Here is a 16,525-nt window from a genome sequence, read left to right on the forward strand (position 1 = left end):
CTGGCTCTGTGAGGCAGCAGGGTGTGCTGTGAAGCTCTTTCGGAAGCTTTTCTATAAGGGCAATATATAGTTGCAAGTTGTTGTTCTTGTGGTTTGCGATGATCTGTCGTGTGGTGGGCATGTTATGTTATTAATTGCAAATGTTTGTGTGTTATCCACAATACAGACATGTCAGATATGCCAGATGTTACTTCCCAACAAGTGCAGTTTTTCCTCGCACCTACGAATACATCAACACAAATCTCCATACACGTGTCCGGAATGTGGAGCGATATGCAGGTCCTCGCATTTTCAGACTCACGTCACCAGGAATTGCCTGCACTACACCCGTAAAGTCGGATACCGGTCAGTTGTGTGTTTGTGCTAGTTAGTTAGTTTAGTACTAGTTAGAGTTGGGATTGGGCTAAAGTCTCCAGGGATTGAAGATCAATCTCCATTCTATGGATTTCCAGGACATTGCTGTGTGCAATCCTGGAGAAAAATCATAAACACAGTAAAAAAGTTAGTTGTTATTTTTAAATTTTCTTTAAACTTTGCTGTAACCAGACATAAAAATATTGAAAATGGTGGGGGTGGGGAGGAAAAGGACGCTTTGGCTGACAGTCAAACATCATCCAATTGGGTAATGAGTCTTTTTACATTCCAGTTGGCAGAGGCAGGCTGCACATCACAAGGGTGGAAGTGTTGCCTGACAAAATGGCTGGAATGCAAGGGCAAGTCATGTGATGAAGCCTCCAGGGATACATTTAATCGCAGTTGACAACCGTAGTGACTGTATTTCTAAAATATTGACCTACCTGAGGTTGAAATTCACAGTTTTTTTGCCTTTCAATTTATCCCTCCGTACTGGTGTCCAGTCTACCAATCTATCACTCCTATTCGATTGGGTAACTGGGATAACGTTTTGGTTGCAAATCTCCTTCAATTTGAATGTAGCTCGGAATTTGGCACAAAACGAGGGAGGAGAAAATGAGATAAGAAGGGTTTCCAGCAGAGGGAAGGCTGTGGCATAGTGGTATCGTCGCTGGACTAGTAATCCAGAGACCCAGGTTTGAATCCCACCTTGACAGACAGTGACATTTGAATTCAATTAAAAATCGAACCATGAAACCATTGTCAACTGTCGTAAAAACCCACCTGGTTCACTAATGTCCTTTAGGGAAGGAAATCTGCCGTCCTTATCTGATCTGGCCTACTTGTGACTCCAGCTCCACGGCAATACGGTTGACTCTTAGAGGATGAGCAATAAATGCTGGCCCAGCCTGCGATGCCCACACCCCATGAGCGAATATAAAAAAATCCCAATGGAAAATGGCTTGGAACCGTACCTCTGGCAACATGAATAAATGCATGGGAAAATTCAAGACTTGAACTGTTTACGTACAAGAATTTAATTTTCAGCTTGCGGTAAGGATGTTCTGTGTATGTTATTTCTGACTGATTTGTTTTTTCTTGCAGTTGTATACACTGCGGTGTTGTCTATGCTGACCTTGCAGCGCTCAAATCTCATATCCAAGGTGCCCACTGTGAGATCTTCTATAAATGTCCCATCTGCCCCATGGCTTTCAAGTCAGCACCAAGTACTCATTCACACGCCTACACACAGCACCCAGGCATCAAAATAGGAGAAGCTAAGTAAGTTGTGTAAGCATGCCTGCCACTGGATTATGGATAAAAAAAAATTCTCACTGAGAGAAAGCATTTCTATTATGTCAAAATGTCATTGTTGTCTAAGAATCTTACGTGAATAGAGTTTAAGGAACCTCAGTTCAGTTTGCAGTGGGAATATCGTGCAGGGAAAATCACATCAGAGATTATCTAAATTAACAATCTTGTTCTGAAAGGTTACATGAACAGCTGGAGCTTAGCTATGAACTTATCTGTCACTTGCCTCACCGAGGGAATGTGGCACTGGAGGAGACCAAGATTGGTTAATCTAGGCTCACAGAGAAAAAACTAACATGTGATTACAGAATGTCATACTTGTGCAGAAGAGGATTTTCTTCTGAGATGTTTCTGGAACAGACATTTTTACTCAGCATTTTTCCATGATTTACTGAATGGGGTGCTCCAGATTCCCACCACCCTCTGGATGAAGAAGTTGTTCCTCAAATCCCCTCTATATCTCCTGCCCCTTTCTGTAAATCTATGCCCCCTGGTTATTGATCCCTCTACTAAGAACATAGAACATAGAACATTACAGCGCAGAACAGGCCCTTCGGCCCACGATGTTGCACCGACCAGTTAAAAAAAAACTGTGACCCTCCAACCTAAACCAATTTCTTTTCGTCCATGAACCTATCTACGGATCTCTTAAACGCCCCCAAACTAGGCGCATTTACTACTGATGCTGGCAGGGCATTCCAATCCCTCACCACCCTCTGGGTAAAGAACCTACCCCTGACATCGGTTCTATAACTACCCCCCCTCAATTTAAAGCCATGCCCCCTCGTGCTGGATTTCTCCATCAGAGGAAAAAGGCTATCACTATCCACCCTATCTAAACCTCTAATCATCTTATATGTTTCAATAAGATCCCCTCTTAGCCGCCGCCTTTCCAGCGAAAACAATCCCAAATCCCTCAGCCTCTCCTCATAGGATCTCCCCTCCATACCAGGCAACATCCTGGTAAACCTCCTCTGCACCCTCTCCAAAGCCTCCACATCCTTCCTGTAATGTGGGGACCAGAACTGCACACAGTACTCCAAGTGCGGCCGCACCAGAGTTGTGTACAGTTGCAACATAACGCTACGACTCCTAAATTCAATCCCCCTACCAATAAACGCCAAGACACCATATGCCTTCTTAACAACCTTATCTACTTGATTCCCAACTTTCAGGGATCTATGCACACATACACCTAGATCCCTCTGCTCCTCCACACTATTCAAAGTCCTCCCGTTAGCCCTATACTCAACACATCTGTTATTCCTACCAAAGTGAATTACCTCACACTTCTCCGCATTAAACTCCATCCGCCACCTCTCGGCCCAACTTTGCAACCTGTCTAAGTCTTCCTGCAAACTACGACACCCTTCCTCACTGTCTACCACACCACCGACTTTGGTGTCATCAGCAAATTTGCTAATCCACCCAACTATACCCTCATCCAGATCATTAATAAATATTACAAACAGCAGTGGCCCCAAAACAGATCCCTGAGGTACACCACTTGTAACCGCACTCCATGATGAATATTTACTATCAACCACCACCCTCTGTTTCCTATCCGCTAGCCAATTCCTGATCCAATTTCCTAGATCACCCCCAATCCCATACATCTGCATTTTCTGCAGAAGCCTACCATGGTGAACCTTATCAAACGCCTTACTAAAATCCATATATACCACGTCCACTGCCTTGCCCCCATCCACCTCCTTGGTCACTTTCTCAAAAAACTCAATAAGGTTAGTAAGGCACGACCTACCTGCCACAAAACCATGCTGACTATCACCTATCAATTCATTACTCTCCAAATAACTATAAATCCTATCCCTTATAATTTTTTCCAACATCTTGCCGACAACAGAAGTGAGACTCACCGGTCTATAATTCCCGGGGAAGTCTCTGTTCCCCTTCTTAAACAATGGGACAACATTCGCTAACCTCCAATCTCCTGGTACTATACCAGAGGCCAACGACGACCTGAAGATCAGAGCCAGAGGCTCTGCAATCACTTCTCTTGCCTCCCAGAGAATCCTTGGATAAATCCCATCCGGACCAGGGGAGAACTTTCTTCCGATCTGCCATATCTATGTCCCTCATAATTTTGTACACCTCGATTATGTTCCCCCCCCCCACTCAACCTCAATGTTCCAAGGAGAACAACCCAGCCTAACCAGCCTTGCTTCTTAAGATGAATGCAAAATACTGCAGATGCTGGAGTCTGAAACAAAAATAGAAAAACGCTGGAAAATCTCAGCAGGTCTGACGAAGGGTCGTCTAGACTCAAAATGTTGGCTCTATTCTCTCTCTACAGATACTGCCAGACCTGCTGAGATTTTCCAGCATTTTTCTGTTCAGCCTTTCTTCTTGGCTGAAATGTTCCAGCCCAGGCAACATCCTGGTGAAGCTCCTCTGTACCCTTTCTAGTACAATCAAATCCTTCATATAATGTGGCTTGGTTTTCAACTGTATACTCTACTTGACATTTGTCATAAACACAGTTTTTCTTTCTTATCTTAATTTCTATTTTTTTTTGTCATCCAGTGAACTGTAGAGTTGTTTGCCCTTCCTTTGCCTTTTGAGGGAATATACCTTGACCGTGCCCGAATCATCACTTCTTTGCAGGTAGCCCACTGATCAGCGACCAATTTTCCTGCCAATCTTTGGCTGCAATTTATTCGGCCCGGATCCGTTCTTACTCCATTAAGGTTGGGTTTTCTCCCAGTTAATTTTTCTCGCTTTGTTCTTTTTTTCTCGGATTGTTCTTTGGCCTTTTCCATAGTCAGCCTAAACGTTATGGCACAGTGATCACTGTCCCCTAGATGTTCTTCTAATGACACTTAGAGCCCTATTTTACCATTTTAATTCGAAGTGCTGGGTGGACTTGAAACTGGGAGTGTTTCATAGAACATAGAACATAGAACATAGAACATTACAGCGCAGAACAGGCCCTTCGGCCCACGATGTTGCACCGACCAGTTAAAAAAAAAACTGTGACCCTCCAACCTAAACCAATTTCTTTTCGTCCATGAACCTATCTACGGATCTCTTAAACGCCCCCAAACTAGGCGCATTTACTACTGATGCTGGCAGGGCATTCCAATCCCTCACCACCCTCTGGGTAAAGAACCTACCCCTGACATCGGTTCTATAACTACCCCCCCTCAATTTAAAGCCATGCCCCCTCGTGCTGGATTTTTCCATCAGAGGAAAAAGGCTATCACTATCCACCCTATCTAAACCTCTAATCATCTTATATGTTTCAATAAGATCCCCTCTTAGCCGCCGCCTTTCCAGCGAAAACAATCCCAAATCCCTCAGCCTCTCCTCATAGGATCTCCCCTCCATACCAGGCAACATCCTGGTAAACCTCCTCTGCACCCTCTCCAAAGCCTCCACATCCTTCCTGTAATGTGGGGACCAGAACTGCACACAGTACTCCAAGTGCGGCCGCACCAGAGTTGTGTACAGTTGCAACATAACGCTACGACTCCTAAATTCAATCCCCCTACCAATAAACGCCAAGACACCATATGCCTTCTTAACAACCTTATCTACTTGATTCCCAACTTTCAGGGATCTATGCACACATACACCTAGATCCCTCTGCTCCTCCACACTATTCAAAGTCCTCCCGTTAGCCCTATACTCAACACATCTGTTATTCCTACCAAAGTGAATTACCTCACACTTCTCCGCATTAAACTCCATCCGCCACCTCTCGGCCCAACTTTGCAACCTGTCTAAGTCTTCCTGCAAACTACGACACCCTTCCTCACTGTCTACCACACCACCGACTTTGGTGTCATCAGCAAATTTGCTAATCCACCCAACTATACCCTCATCCAGATCATTAATAAATATTACAAACAGCAGTGGCCCCAAAACAGATCCCTGAGGTACACCACTTGTAACCGCACTCCATGATGAATATTTACTATCAACCACCACCCTCTGTTTCCTATCCGCTAGCCAATTCCTGATCCAATTTCCTAGATCACCCCCAATCCCATACATCTGCATTTTCTGCAGAAGCCTACCATGGTGAACCTTATCAAACGCCTTACTAAAATCCATATATACCACGTCCACTGCCTTGCCCCCATCCACCTCCTTGGTCACTTTCTCAAAAAACTCAATAAGGTTAGTAAGGCACGACCTACCTGCCACAAAACCATGCTGACTATCACCTATCAATTCATTACTCTCCAAATAACTATAAATCCTATCCCTTATAATTTTTTCCAACATCTTGCCGACAACAGAAGTGAGACTCACCGGTCTATAGTTCCCGGGGAAGTCTCTGTTCCCCTTCTTAAACAATGGGACAACATTCGCTAACCTCCAATCTTCTGGTACTATACCAGAGGCCAACGACGACCTGAAGATCAGAGCCAGAGGCTTCGGATCCGACTTTTAGACCCGTTCTCAGGTGCTCCCATACGCACTCTGCCTGCAGAAATTTCAGCAATTCCGAATCGCGCTGCACAAGCCTGTGAAGGGGGCTTAACGTGCCTGAAACCCTGCAGCCCCAATCGGCACCTCCAACTGCGCATGCGCAGAAAAATAAAAGAATAGAATGCAACTCCCCCGCCACATTCCTCTTGGGCCAGATAGTGCCTCCCCCTGGTCCCCACAGACATTGCTCCACCTCCACAAAATTACTGACCCCCTTATCTCCCCATCCCCTCTGCCATCCAGACCGATCGCGCCCCCCCCCCCCCCCCCCCCCCCCCCGCCCCACCCCCACCCCACCGATCTCAGACAGAGTGATAGCGGACTCCCCCCATCCGCCTCACTGATCTCAGGCAGAGTGGCAGCGGATCCAACCCCCCCCCCCGATCTTAAGCAGAGAGCCGTTGGACCCATCTGCACCCCCCCCCCCCCCCCCATTAAGCAGCCCATTAAGTCAATTTAAATGCATGCAAATGGCTGTTGCCCCTGTTTCAGGCGCGGTCCCGATTGTGGCCATTTTCGGTCCTCGGTAAAGGGGGAGCCTGGGCGGAGGCAGGTGGATCGCGCTGCTCGCCTCACACCCGACTTTACCAAGTTTCCGTGCCTTCCTTCCTCATTCGATTGAAACGTACTGCTGAAGGGAATTCTCCTGAAAACACTCGAAGAACTCTTACCCCTCTCCACCTACTTTGCTACTACGATCCCTATATGTTAGTTTCTTGCTGAACTCTTGCATGTTGATCCTTTCTCTCCTCCATTGCTTGAAGAAATAATCTCGAGAAATAGAACAGGCAATTCATTGGCAAGCTTCAATTGTCCATAAACCTCATACATAAGTGTGCAAGATAGCCTAGCCCCATTGATCCCTCCTTCCCCTTCACTCTTGAGTGAAACACCTCATTGATACCTCTCCTCGATCTACGATCTAAAACCACTCCCAAATGTTGGATATTTATTTAAAATAAAGCATTTACTTGAGTGTCACATACAACAAGCTGCCCTTTCTTTAACAAGTAAAATTATCACTTCTGGAATTTTTATAGCTGGGTGAATCGAAATAAAAATAGTGCCTGCTCACTCCCTTTAAAAGAGATTAATTAGGGTAGATATTGACTTTTTGGTGATAAAGTGAAAAGGGTGATAGCCTATCTGAATTGAAATAAAAATTGGAGAGGTTTGGTGAGTTGCTATTGACAATTACATTAGGACATTCAATTTGAATTGGGTTTGAATTTGGCTGCCAATGTTTTTGAACACTGAAAAACAAAGATTTGCTCTGAAACTGAATCGATGCTTTTTTTGGTTAGCGGCTGGGATTTTCCAGTCCCATCCGAGGCGGGAACATTGCAGGTGGGATGGAAATTTTGATGGGATAGACCGGGCATTGGTCTGTTGACTTTGTGTAGGAATTTCCCATTCCTCAGCGATCGAGACTGGAATGTCCATGCCAATGTGTCTGCGGTTTTAAAAATCCACAACTGTTTCTTGCTCCCCCCCAACTCTAATTTTTATTGAATCTAAGATCTAAAGCCAGAATGGTAATTTAAATGTCTGTTTAAGTTGACAGTCCCTGGAAATGTGTTGCCAATGACACATGAAAATTTGAAATAAATAGATCCCCAGATTAAAGCAATTAGAACGGTTTGTGGTCTTGGGTTTTAGAGCTATTCTCATATTATGGTTTTCTTTGATGTGCATGCTTATGATTGAAGAAATTTGGAAAAGTGTTGATGTAAATTTTCGTTCTTTCATTTGGGATCAGTGGTGCGTGATATTGAAAGTAGTTTGTTACTGGAGGGGCCAAAGCCTTTGAGTCAAGGTTTGTTTCATGGTTAGGAATTTAGACCTGTGTTTTTCAGCATATTTCCTTCGCGACATAATTGACTGAAACATGAAACGATGTTAAGACTATTGAGAGCTGATTGCATATTATTTTTGAATGGGCACCTTCCTTTGATAAGTTCCATTAGGAAAAGAGAAATCTCCATTTATATAGAATCGCTCACAACTTCAGAGCGTTTCACAGCCAAGGCAACATTTTTAAAGTGTAGTCACTTGTAGCTTAGGCAGCCAATTGTCATTTATTGGTGACTAGCAGATTTACTATTTCCTGATCAGGAGGCAAAGTAAACTTTCCACCCACATTACCTTGCTTAACCAGCTTTGATTGTATAATCCATTGGGTGGCACAGTGGCATAGTGGTTAGCACTGCTGCCTCACAGCGCCAGGGCCATAGGTTTGATTCTGGTCTTGGATGACTGTGTGCGGAGTTTGCATGTTCTCCCTGTGTCTGCGTGGGTTTCCTCCGGGTGCGCCAGTTTCCTCCCACAGTCCAAAAATGTGTGGGTTATGTTGATTGGCAATGCTAAATTGATCCTAGTGTCAGGGGATTAGCAGGGTACATATATGGGATGACGGGAATAGGGCCTGAATGGGATTGTGGTCGGTGCAGACTCGATGGGCCAAATGGCCTCCTCCTATACTGTAGGGATTCTATGATTGTAAAGTGACGAATGTTCATTCGACATTCACTCAATTGCACCCAGTGCTTCTCTTGATTGTTGATAACATTAGAACATAGAACATAGAACATTACAGCGCAGAACAGGCCCTTCGGCCCACGATGTTGCACCGACCAGTTAAAAAAAAAAACTGTGACCCTCCAACCTAAACCAATTTCTTTTCGTCCATGAACCTATCTACGGATCTCTTAAACGCCCCCAAACTAGGCGCATTTACTACTGATGCTGGCAGGGCATTCCAATCCCTCACCACCCTCTGGGTAAAGAACCTACCCCTGACATCGGTTCTATAACTACCCCCCCTCAATTTAAAGCCATGCCCCCTCGTGCTGGATTTCTCCATCAGAGGAAAAAGGCTATCACTATCCACCCTATCTAAACCTCTAATCATCTTATATGTTTCAATAAGATCCCCTCTTAGCCGCCGCCTTTCCAGCGAAAACAATCCCAAATCCCTCAGCCTCTCCTCATAGGATCTCCCCTCCATACCAGGCAACATCCTGGTAAACCTCCTCTGCACCCTCTCCAAAGCCTCCACATCCTTCCTGTAATGTGGGGACCAGAACTGCACACAGTACTCCAAGTGCGGCCGCACCAGAGTTGTGTACAGTTGCAACATAACGCTACGACTCCTAAATTCAATCCCCCTACCAATAAACGCCAAGACACCATATGCCTTCTTAACAACCTTATCTACTTGATTTCCAACTTTCAGGGATCTATGCACACATACACCTAGATCCCTCTGCTCCTCCACACTATTCAAAGTCCTCCCGTTAGCCCTATACTCAACACATCTGTTATTCCTACCAAAGTGAATTACCTCACACTTCTCCGCATTAAACTCCATCCGCCACCTCTCGGCCCAACTTTGCAACCTGTCTAAGTCTTCCTGCAAACTACGACACCCTTCCTCACTGTCTACCACACCACCGACTTTGGTGTCATCAGCAAATTTGCTAATCCACCCAACTATACCCTCATCCAGATCATTAATAAATATTACAAACAGCAGTGGCCCCAAAACAGATCCCTGAGGTACACCACTTGTAACCGCACTCCATGATGAATATTTACTATCAACCACCACCCTCTGTTTCCTATCCGCTAGCCAATTCCTGATCCAATTTCCTAGATCACCCCCAATCCCATACATCTGCATTTTCTGCAGAAGCCTACCATGGTGAACCTTATCAAACGCCTTACTAAAATCCATATATACCACGTCCACTGCCTTGCCCCCATCCACCTCCTTGGTCACTTTCTCAAAAAACTCAATAAGGTTAGTAAGGCACGACCTACCTGCCACAAAACCATGCTGACTATCACCTATCAATTCATTACTCTCCAAATAACTATAAATCCTATCCCTTATAATTTTTTCCAACATCTTGCCGACAACAGAAGTGAGACTCACCGGTCTATAATTCCCGGGGAAGTCTCTGTTCCCCTTCTTAAACAATGGGACAACATTCGCTAACCTCCAATCTTCTGGTACTATACCAGAGGCCAACGACGACCTGAAGATCAGAGCCAGAGGCTCTGCAATCACTTCTCTTGCCTCCCAGAGAATCCTTGGATAAATCCCATCCGGACCAGGGGATTTATCTATTTTCAGACCCTCCAGAATATCCTGCACATCCTCCTTATCAACTGTAATACTGTCTATTCTACTCCCTTGCAACCCAGTGTCCTCCTCAGCTATATTCATGTCCCCTTGCGTGAACACCGAAGAGAAATATTGGTTCAATGCTTCACCAATCTCCTCCGGTTCCACACATAACTTCCCTCTGCCATTGGAACATTGGAAGTATAAATTGAACACCAAGAAATTAAACTGGACTCTGAGCTATTGAGACTAAATTATGCGCATCGGCTCCTGTCAGTGTGTTAGTGACCTGGGACTGTAGTTACTGAAACGAAATAACCCAGAAAACAGCAGGAAAGAAGTATCATGTTTGCCCAAGCAAGGACCAGATTTAGATGGAAATTTGGTAGATGGAAATAAATAAAATTTGATTCATTGATTTTTAAAGGTTTGTCTTCCCAAAGTTTAGTCTCATTTGAGTGTAGCTTTTGGCTGATATTGTCAGCAGAGCAATTCCACGATTGAATTAAAGACTAGAACAGGCTGTAAAATATTGTTTCCAGTCTGGAGCTGGTTAAAATATCTAACAATTCTTGTTTCACAAGAAGTGGACGTAAAATGACTGCACGTGCTGCCCGAGGTCTTTAAGTGGTTTAAAATGTGCTAATTTTCTCCCTGTTTTTAGAATTATCTATAAGTGCTCCATGTGCGACACAGTCTTTACCCAGCAAACTTTGCTATGCAGCCACTTTGATCAACATGTTGCCAAACAGAAAGTTTCAGTCTTCAAGTGTCCGGATTGTGCATTACTGTATGCACAGAAACAGCTCATGGTGGAACACATTAAGGTATATTGTAGTCGGTCGTGTTTTATTTTTAAAAACCTTTTTCGTTGTCGCTGGCTGGCCAGCATTTATTGCCTATCCCTAGTTGCCCTTGGAAGGCAGTTGAGAGTCAGCCACATTGCTGTGGCTCTGGAGTCACATGTAGGCCAGACCAGGTAAGGACAGCAGATTTCCTTCCCTAGGGGGCATTAGTGATCTTTAGTGAACCATTAGTGATGGTTTTTCTGACAATCGACAATGGATTCATGGTCAACAGTGGATTCTTAATTCCAGATGTTCTTTATTGAATTCAAATTCCACCATCAGCCGTGGCGGGATTTGAACCCGGGTTCCCAGAACATTAGCTGAGAATAATACCACTAGGCCATTGCCATAAGTGCTAATTAACGGAGTGAATGTTGACTAAGGGTGACAGGTGTAAGGGTCAGAATGTCAGCCTTGACTCAGGGGTAGCATTCTTTTCATCTAAAGTTCACTAAAGTTAAAGTTTATTTATTTATTAGTCACAAGTAGGCTTACATTAACACTGCAATGAAGTTAGTGTGAAAATCCCCTAGTCATAGAATCATAGAAACCCGACAGTGCAGAAAGAGGCCATTAGGCTCATCGAGTCTGCACCGACCACAATCCCACCCAGGCCCTATCCCCATGTCCCTACATATTTACCCACTAATCCCTCTAACCGTTGGGACTGTGGGAGGAAACCGGAGCACCCGGAGGAAACCCACGCAGACACGAGGAGAATGTGCAAACTCCACACAGACAGTGACCCAAGCCGGGAATCGAACCCAGGTCCCTGGAGCTGTGAAGCAGCAATGCTAACCACTGTGCAACCGTGCCGCCAGACTCCAGCGTCTGGGCACACTAAGAGAGAATTTAGCATGGCCAAGCGCCTAACCAGCACATCTTTTGGACTGTGGAAGGAAACCGGAGCCCCCAGTGGAAATGCACGCAGACACAGGGAGAACTTGCAGACTCCACACAGACAGTAGCCCAAGCCAGGAATCGAACCCAGGTCCCTGGCGCTATGAGGCAGCAGTGCTAACCACTGTGCTGCACTAATGTCTTTTCGGGAAGGAAATTAAAATCTGCCGCCCTTATTTGGTCTGGCTTAGAACATAGAACATAGAAAGCCACAGCACAAACAGGCCCTTCGGCCCACAAGTTGCGCCGATCATATCCCTACCTCTAGGCCTATCTATAGCCCTCAATCCCATTAAATCCCATGTACTCATCCAGAAGTCTCTTAAAAGACCCCAACGAGTTTGCCTCCACCACCACCGACGTCAGCCGATTCCACTCACCCACCACCCTCTGAGTGAAAAACTTACCCCTGACATCTCCTCTGTACCTACCCCCCAGCACCTTAAACCTGTGTCCTCTCGTAGCAACCATTTCAGCCCTTGGAAATAGCCTCTGAGAGTCTACCCTATCCAGACCTCTCAACATCTTGTAAACCTCTATCAGGTCACCTCTCATCCTTCGTCTCTCCAGGGAGAAGAGACCAAGCTCCCTCAACCTATCCTCATAAGGCATGCCCCCCAATCCAGGCAACATCCTTGTAAATCTCCTCTGCACCCTTTCAATGGCTTCAACATCTTTCCTGTAATGAGGTGACCAGAACTGCGCGCAGTACTCCAAGTGGGGTCTAACCAGGGTCCTATAAAGCTGCAGCATTATCTCCCGACTCCTAAACTCAATCCCTCGATTAATGAAGGCTAGTACGCCGTACGCCTTCTTGACCGCATCCTCCACCTGCGAGGCCGATTTAAGAGTCCTATGGACCCGGACCCCAAGGTCCTTCTGATCCTCTACACTGCTAAGAATGGTACCCTTCATATTATACTGCTGCTTCATCCCATTGGATCTGCCAAAATGGATCACTACACACTTATCCGGGTTGAAGTCCATCTGCCACTTCTCCGCCCAGTCTTGCATTCTATCTATGTCTCGCTGCAACTTCTGACATCCCTCCAAACTATCCACAACACCACCTACCTTGGTGTCGTCAGCAAACTTACCAACCCATCCCTCCACTTCCTCATCCAGGTCATTTATGAAAATGACAAACAGCAAGGGTCCCAGAACAGATCCCTGGGGCACTCCACTGGTCACTGACCTCCATGCAGAGAAAGACCCCTCCACAGCCACTCTCTGCCTTCTGCAGGCAAGCCAGTTCTGGATCCACAAGGCAACAGCCCCTTGGATCCCATGCCCTCTCACTTTCTCAAGAAGTCTTGCATGGGGGACCTTATCGAACGCCTTGCTGAAGTCCATATAGACCACATCCACCGCTCTTCCTTCGTCAATGTGTTTGGTCACATTTTCAAAGAACTCAACCAGGCTCGTAAGGCACGACCTGCCCTTGACAAAGCCGTGCTGACTACTTTTGATCATACTAAACTTCTCTAGATGATCATAAATCCTGTCCCTCAGGATCCTCTCCATCAACTTACCAACCACTGAGGTTAGACTCACCGGTCGGTAATTTCCCGGGCTGTCCCTGTTCCCTTTCTTGAATATAGGGACCACATCTGCAATCCTCCAATCCTCCGGAACCTCTCCCGTCTCCATCGACGATGCAAAGATCATCGCCAAAGGCTCCGCAATCTCCTCCCTCGCCTCCCACAGTAACCTGGGGTACATCCCATCCGGTCCCGGCGACTTACCAACCTTGATGCCATTCAATAGTTCCAACACATCCTCTTTCTTTATGTCCACATGCTCGATCCTTTCTGTCCACCGCAAACCAGCAGTACAACCACCCAGATCCCTTTCCACCGTGAATACCGAGGTAAAGTATTCATTAAGCACCTCCGCCATTTCTAACGGTTCCGCACAAACTTTTCCCCCTTCACCTTTTAAGGGTCCTATGCCTTCACATCTCATCCTTTTACTCTTGACATATTTGTAGAACACCTTGGGATTCTCCTTAATCTTACCCGCCAAGGTCTTCTCATGACCCCTTCTCGCTCTCCTAATTTCCTTCTTAAGCTCCTTCCTACATCCCGAATACTCCTCTAAATCCTTAACACCTCCTAGCTCTCTGAAACTTCTGTACGCCTCTCTTTTCTTATTCACCAGGTTCATCACAACCTTTGTGCACCACGTTCCCACGGCTTACATGTGACTCCAGCGCCACAGCACTTTCAAGTGCCCTCTGAAATGGCTTAACAAGCCATTCGGTACAAGGACAACTAGGGGATGGGCAATAAATGCTGGCCAGCGACGCCCATGTCTAACGAATGAATAAAAAAAAACTTGTTAATTTTGTCTGAGTTTTCATTCTCTATATTGGATCATTAGTTGTTTTGAACCAGAGACAGTCTTTTTTGACATGTAGTTGTGGTTTCAGTGAGTGAATGTTAAAATGTTTTAACTTTAAATGACTTCTGCTTAAAAATCTTGTCCCAAGGATTGAATGTAATGATGATGACCAATATCCCTCATTCTTTCATTTTTCAGTCTATGCATGGCACGCTCAAGAGCATTGAGGGTCCTCCCAATCTGGGGCCCCAGCAGCCATTGGTTACTAAACCTGTAAATACATCAGGACAAAACAAAACTGATGGGAATGCTGTTAATGGCACTGACCGGCTTGGGAAGAAACCTTCAGTGGTTGTGAGGAAAACTGGGAGCCGGTCAAAAGCAAATAACCCTGGTTGGATGTGTCAAGACTGCGAGGAATGGTTTCCTGAACGAGAGGACTACATTTCTCACATGAAGAAGGACCATGGAAAGGTATTAACCAAATAACATGGGAATCAGGCAGCAATTTCGCAGACCCAAGGAATCCTGCCAAAGTGTATAGGGAGAAATGATTAAATAATCCGTCTAAGCGGCAACATGATTTCCCAACTCTTGCACTCAATGAAGGCTGATGAAGGCAAGCATGCCATATGTCATCTTAATCACCTTGGCCACCTGTATTGCCACTGTTAGGGAACTGTGGACCTGCACGCCCTCTATGTTAATGTTCCTAAGGGTTCTGCCATTTACAGTATAATTCACACCTAAATTTGATCCTCCAAAATGCATCACCTCGCATTTGTCTGGATTAAACTCCATCATCCATTTCTGTGCCCGTGCCTCCAATTTATTTATACCCTGTTGTATGCTCTGACAATCCCCGGCATTATCAGCAACTCCACCATTCTTTGCGTCATTCGCAAACTTACTAATTAGACCGCCTACATTTTCCTCCGGATCAATTATATATACTACAAACAATAGAGGTCCCAGCACTGATCCCTGCAGAACACCACTAGCTACAGATTTTCACTCTGAAAAACACTCTTCCACCGCTACTCTGTGTGTCCTCTAACCAAGCCAGTTCTGTATCCATCCAACCAACCCACCCCGAATCCCATGTGATTTTAGTTTTTGTACCAGTCTGCCATGTAGGACCTTGTCAAATGCCTCACTAAAGTCCACATAAACTACATCCACAACGCTTCCCTCATCAATTATCGTTGTCACCTCTTCAAAATACTCAATCAAGTGGTGAGACATGACCTTCCCTGTACAAAACCTTGCTGCTTGCCACTAACTAGCCCCTTTTCTTCCAAATGTGCATATATCCTATCCCTCAGTATCATCTCCAAAAGCTTCCCCACCACTGACATCAGGCTCACCGGCCTATAATTTGCTGGATTATCTCTGCTTCCTTTTTAAACAAAGGAATGAAAAGTAAATTTCGGGCTGACGTCAAGAAGTTTTTTCTTGACACAAAAAGGTTAATTTTGAGTGCCTTTGTCTGGTGTTACTGGGACAGTAATGGTGTCGCAGTTAATACCAATGACGTGACCACCTCTATTTTGAAAGGAGCCTATTGGCCAGTATCTAAAGCACCTACCTTATTCAGGTGATTCACACCATCGGACCCCCGATTGCCACTTTAGGTAGAAACTGTTTGGAGCCTGCACTCCACCTGCCCAGTTTCCCTTCCTGGTTAAAATTGGAGCTCAGGTGATCAATTAACTCGCTGGTGCTGGTTCTCCGGGATACCATGAAATTACTAATTTTGTTTTGAATAGCACCATGAGATTTCCTATGGTCATGTAAACCAGCAGACAGGGTCTCAGTGTGACATCTCAGCAGAGAAGCAGCATCTTTGAAAGCCGGTCCACTCTCTGTTCAACACTGAAGTTTCAAATTAGATTATGTCCTAGAGTGGGGCTTGAATTGATAACCTTCTGAGTCATGCTCTGGATTTCTGCTGCATGAGTCAAGCTGACAATTGGGAACATTCAGAGGAGCACTGACCACATTAGCATTGATTAAAATGAAAACAAGTTATTATTGACCCAATAGTTTATTAAGTTGAATCACAAATAAATTGTAATAGAGAATATCATAGGTCTCGGAATATTTTAATCTAAGTATTGAAGACCGTTCATTGTTAGGAATTAATTTTTAGACATTTTTCTTCTTTCTTTGGAATTTGGAA

The 16,525-nt window shown here is 45.1% G+C and overlaps 1 protein-coding gene across 10 annotated transcripts in view; it reads left to right on the forward strand.

Moving 5' to 3' along the window:
• Nucleotides 1–16,525, forward strand: part of znf532 (zinc finger protein 532) — a 235,567-nt gene that overhangs the window by 171,969 nt on the left and 47,073 nt on the right. For all 10 annotated transcript variants that reach the window (XM_078220043.1, XM_078220022.1, XM_078220032.1 and 7 more), the window contains 4 exons: nt 167–345; nt 1,459–1,635; nt 10,917–11,079; nt 14,542–14,817. In XM_078220043.1, coding sequence (XP_078076169.1) covers nt 167–345; nt 1,459–1,635; nt 10,917–11,079; nt 14,542–14,817 — 795 coding nt within the window. The remainder of the gene's footprint in view (nt 1–166; nt 346–1,458; nt 1,636–10,916; nt 11,080–14,541; nt 14,818–16,525) is intronic.

This window comes from Mustelus asterias, chromosome 1, assembly GCF_964213995.1.
Source record: "Mustelus asterias chromosome 1, sMusAst1.hap1.1, whole genome shotgun sequence".
Lineage (NCBI taxonomy): Eukaryota > Metazoa > Chordata > Chondrichthyes > Carcharhiniformes > Triakidae > Mustelus > Mustelus asterias.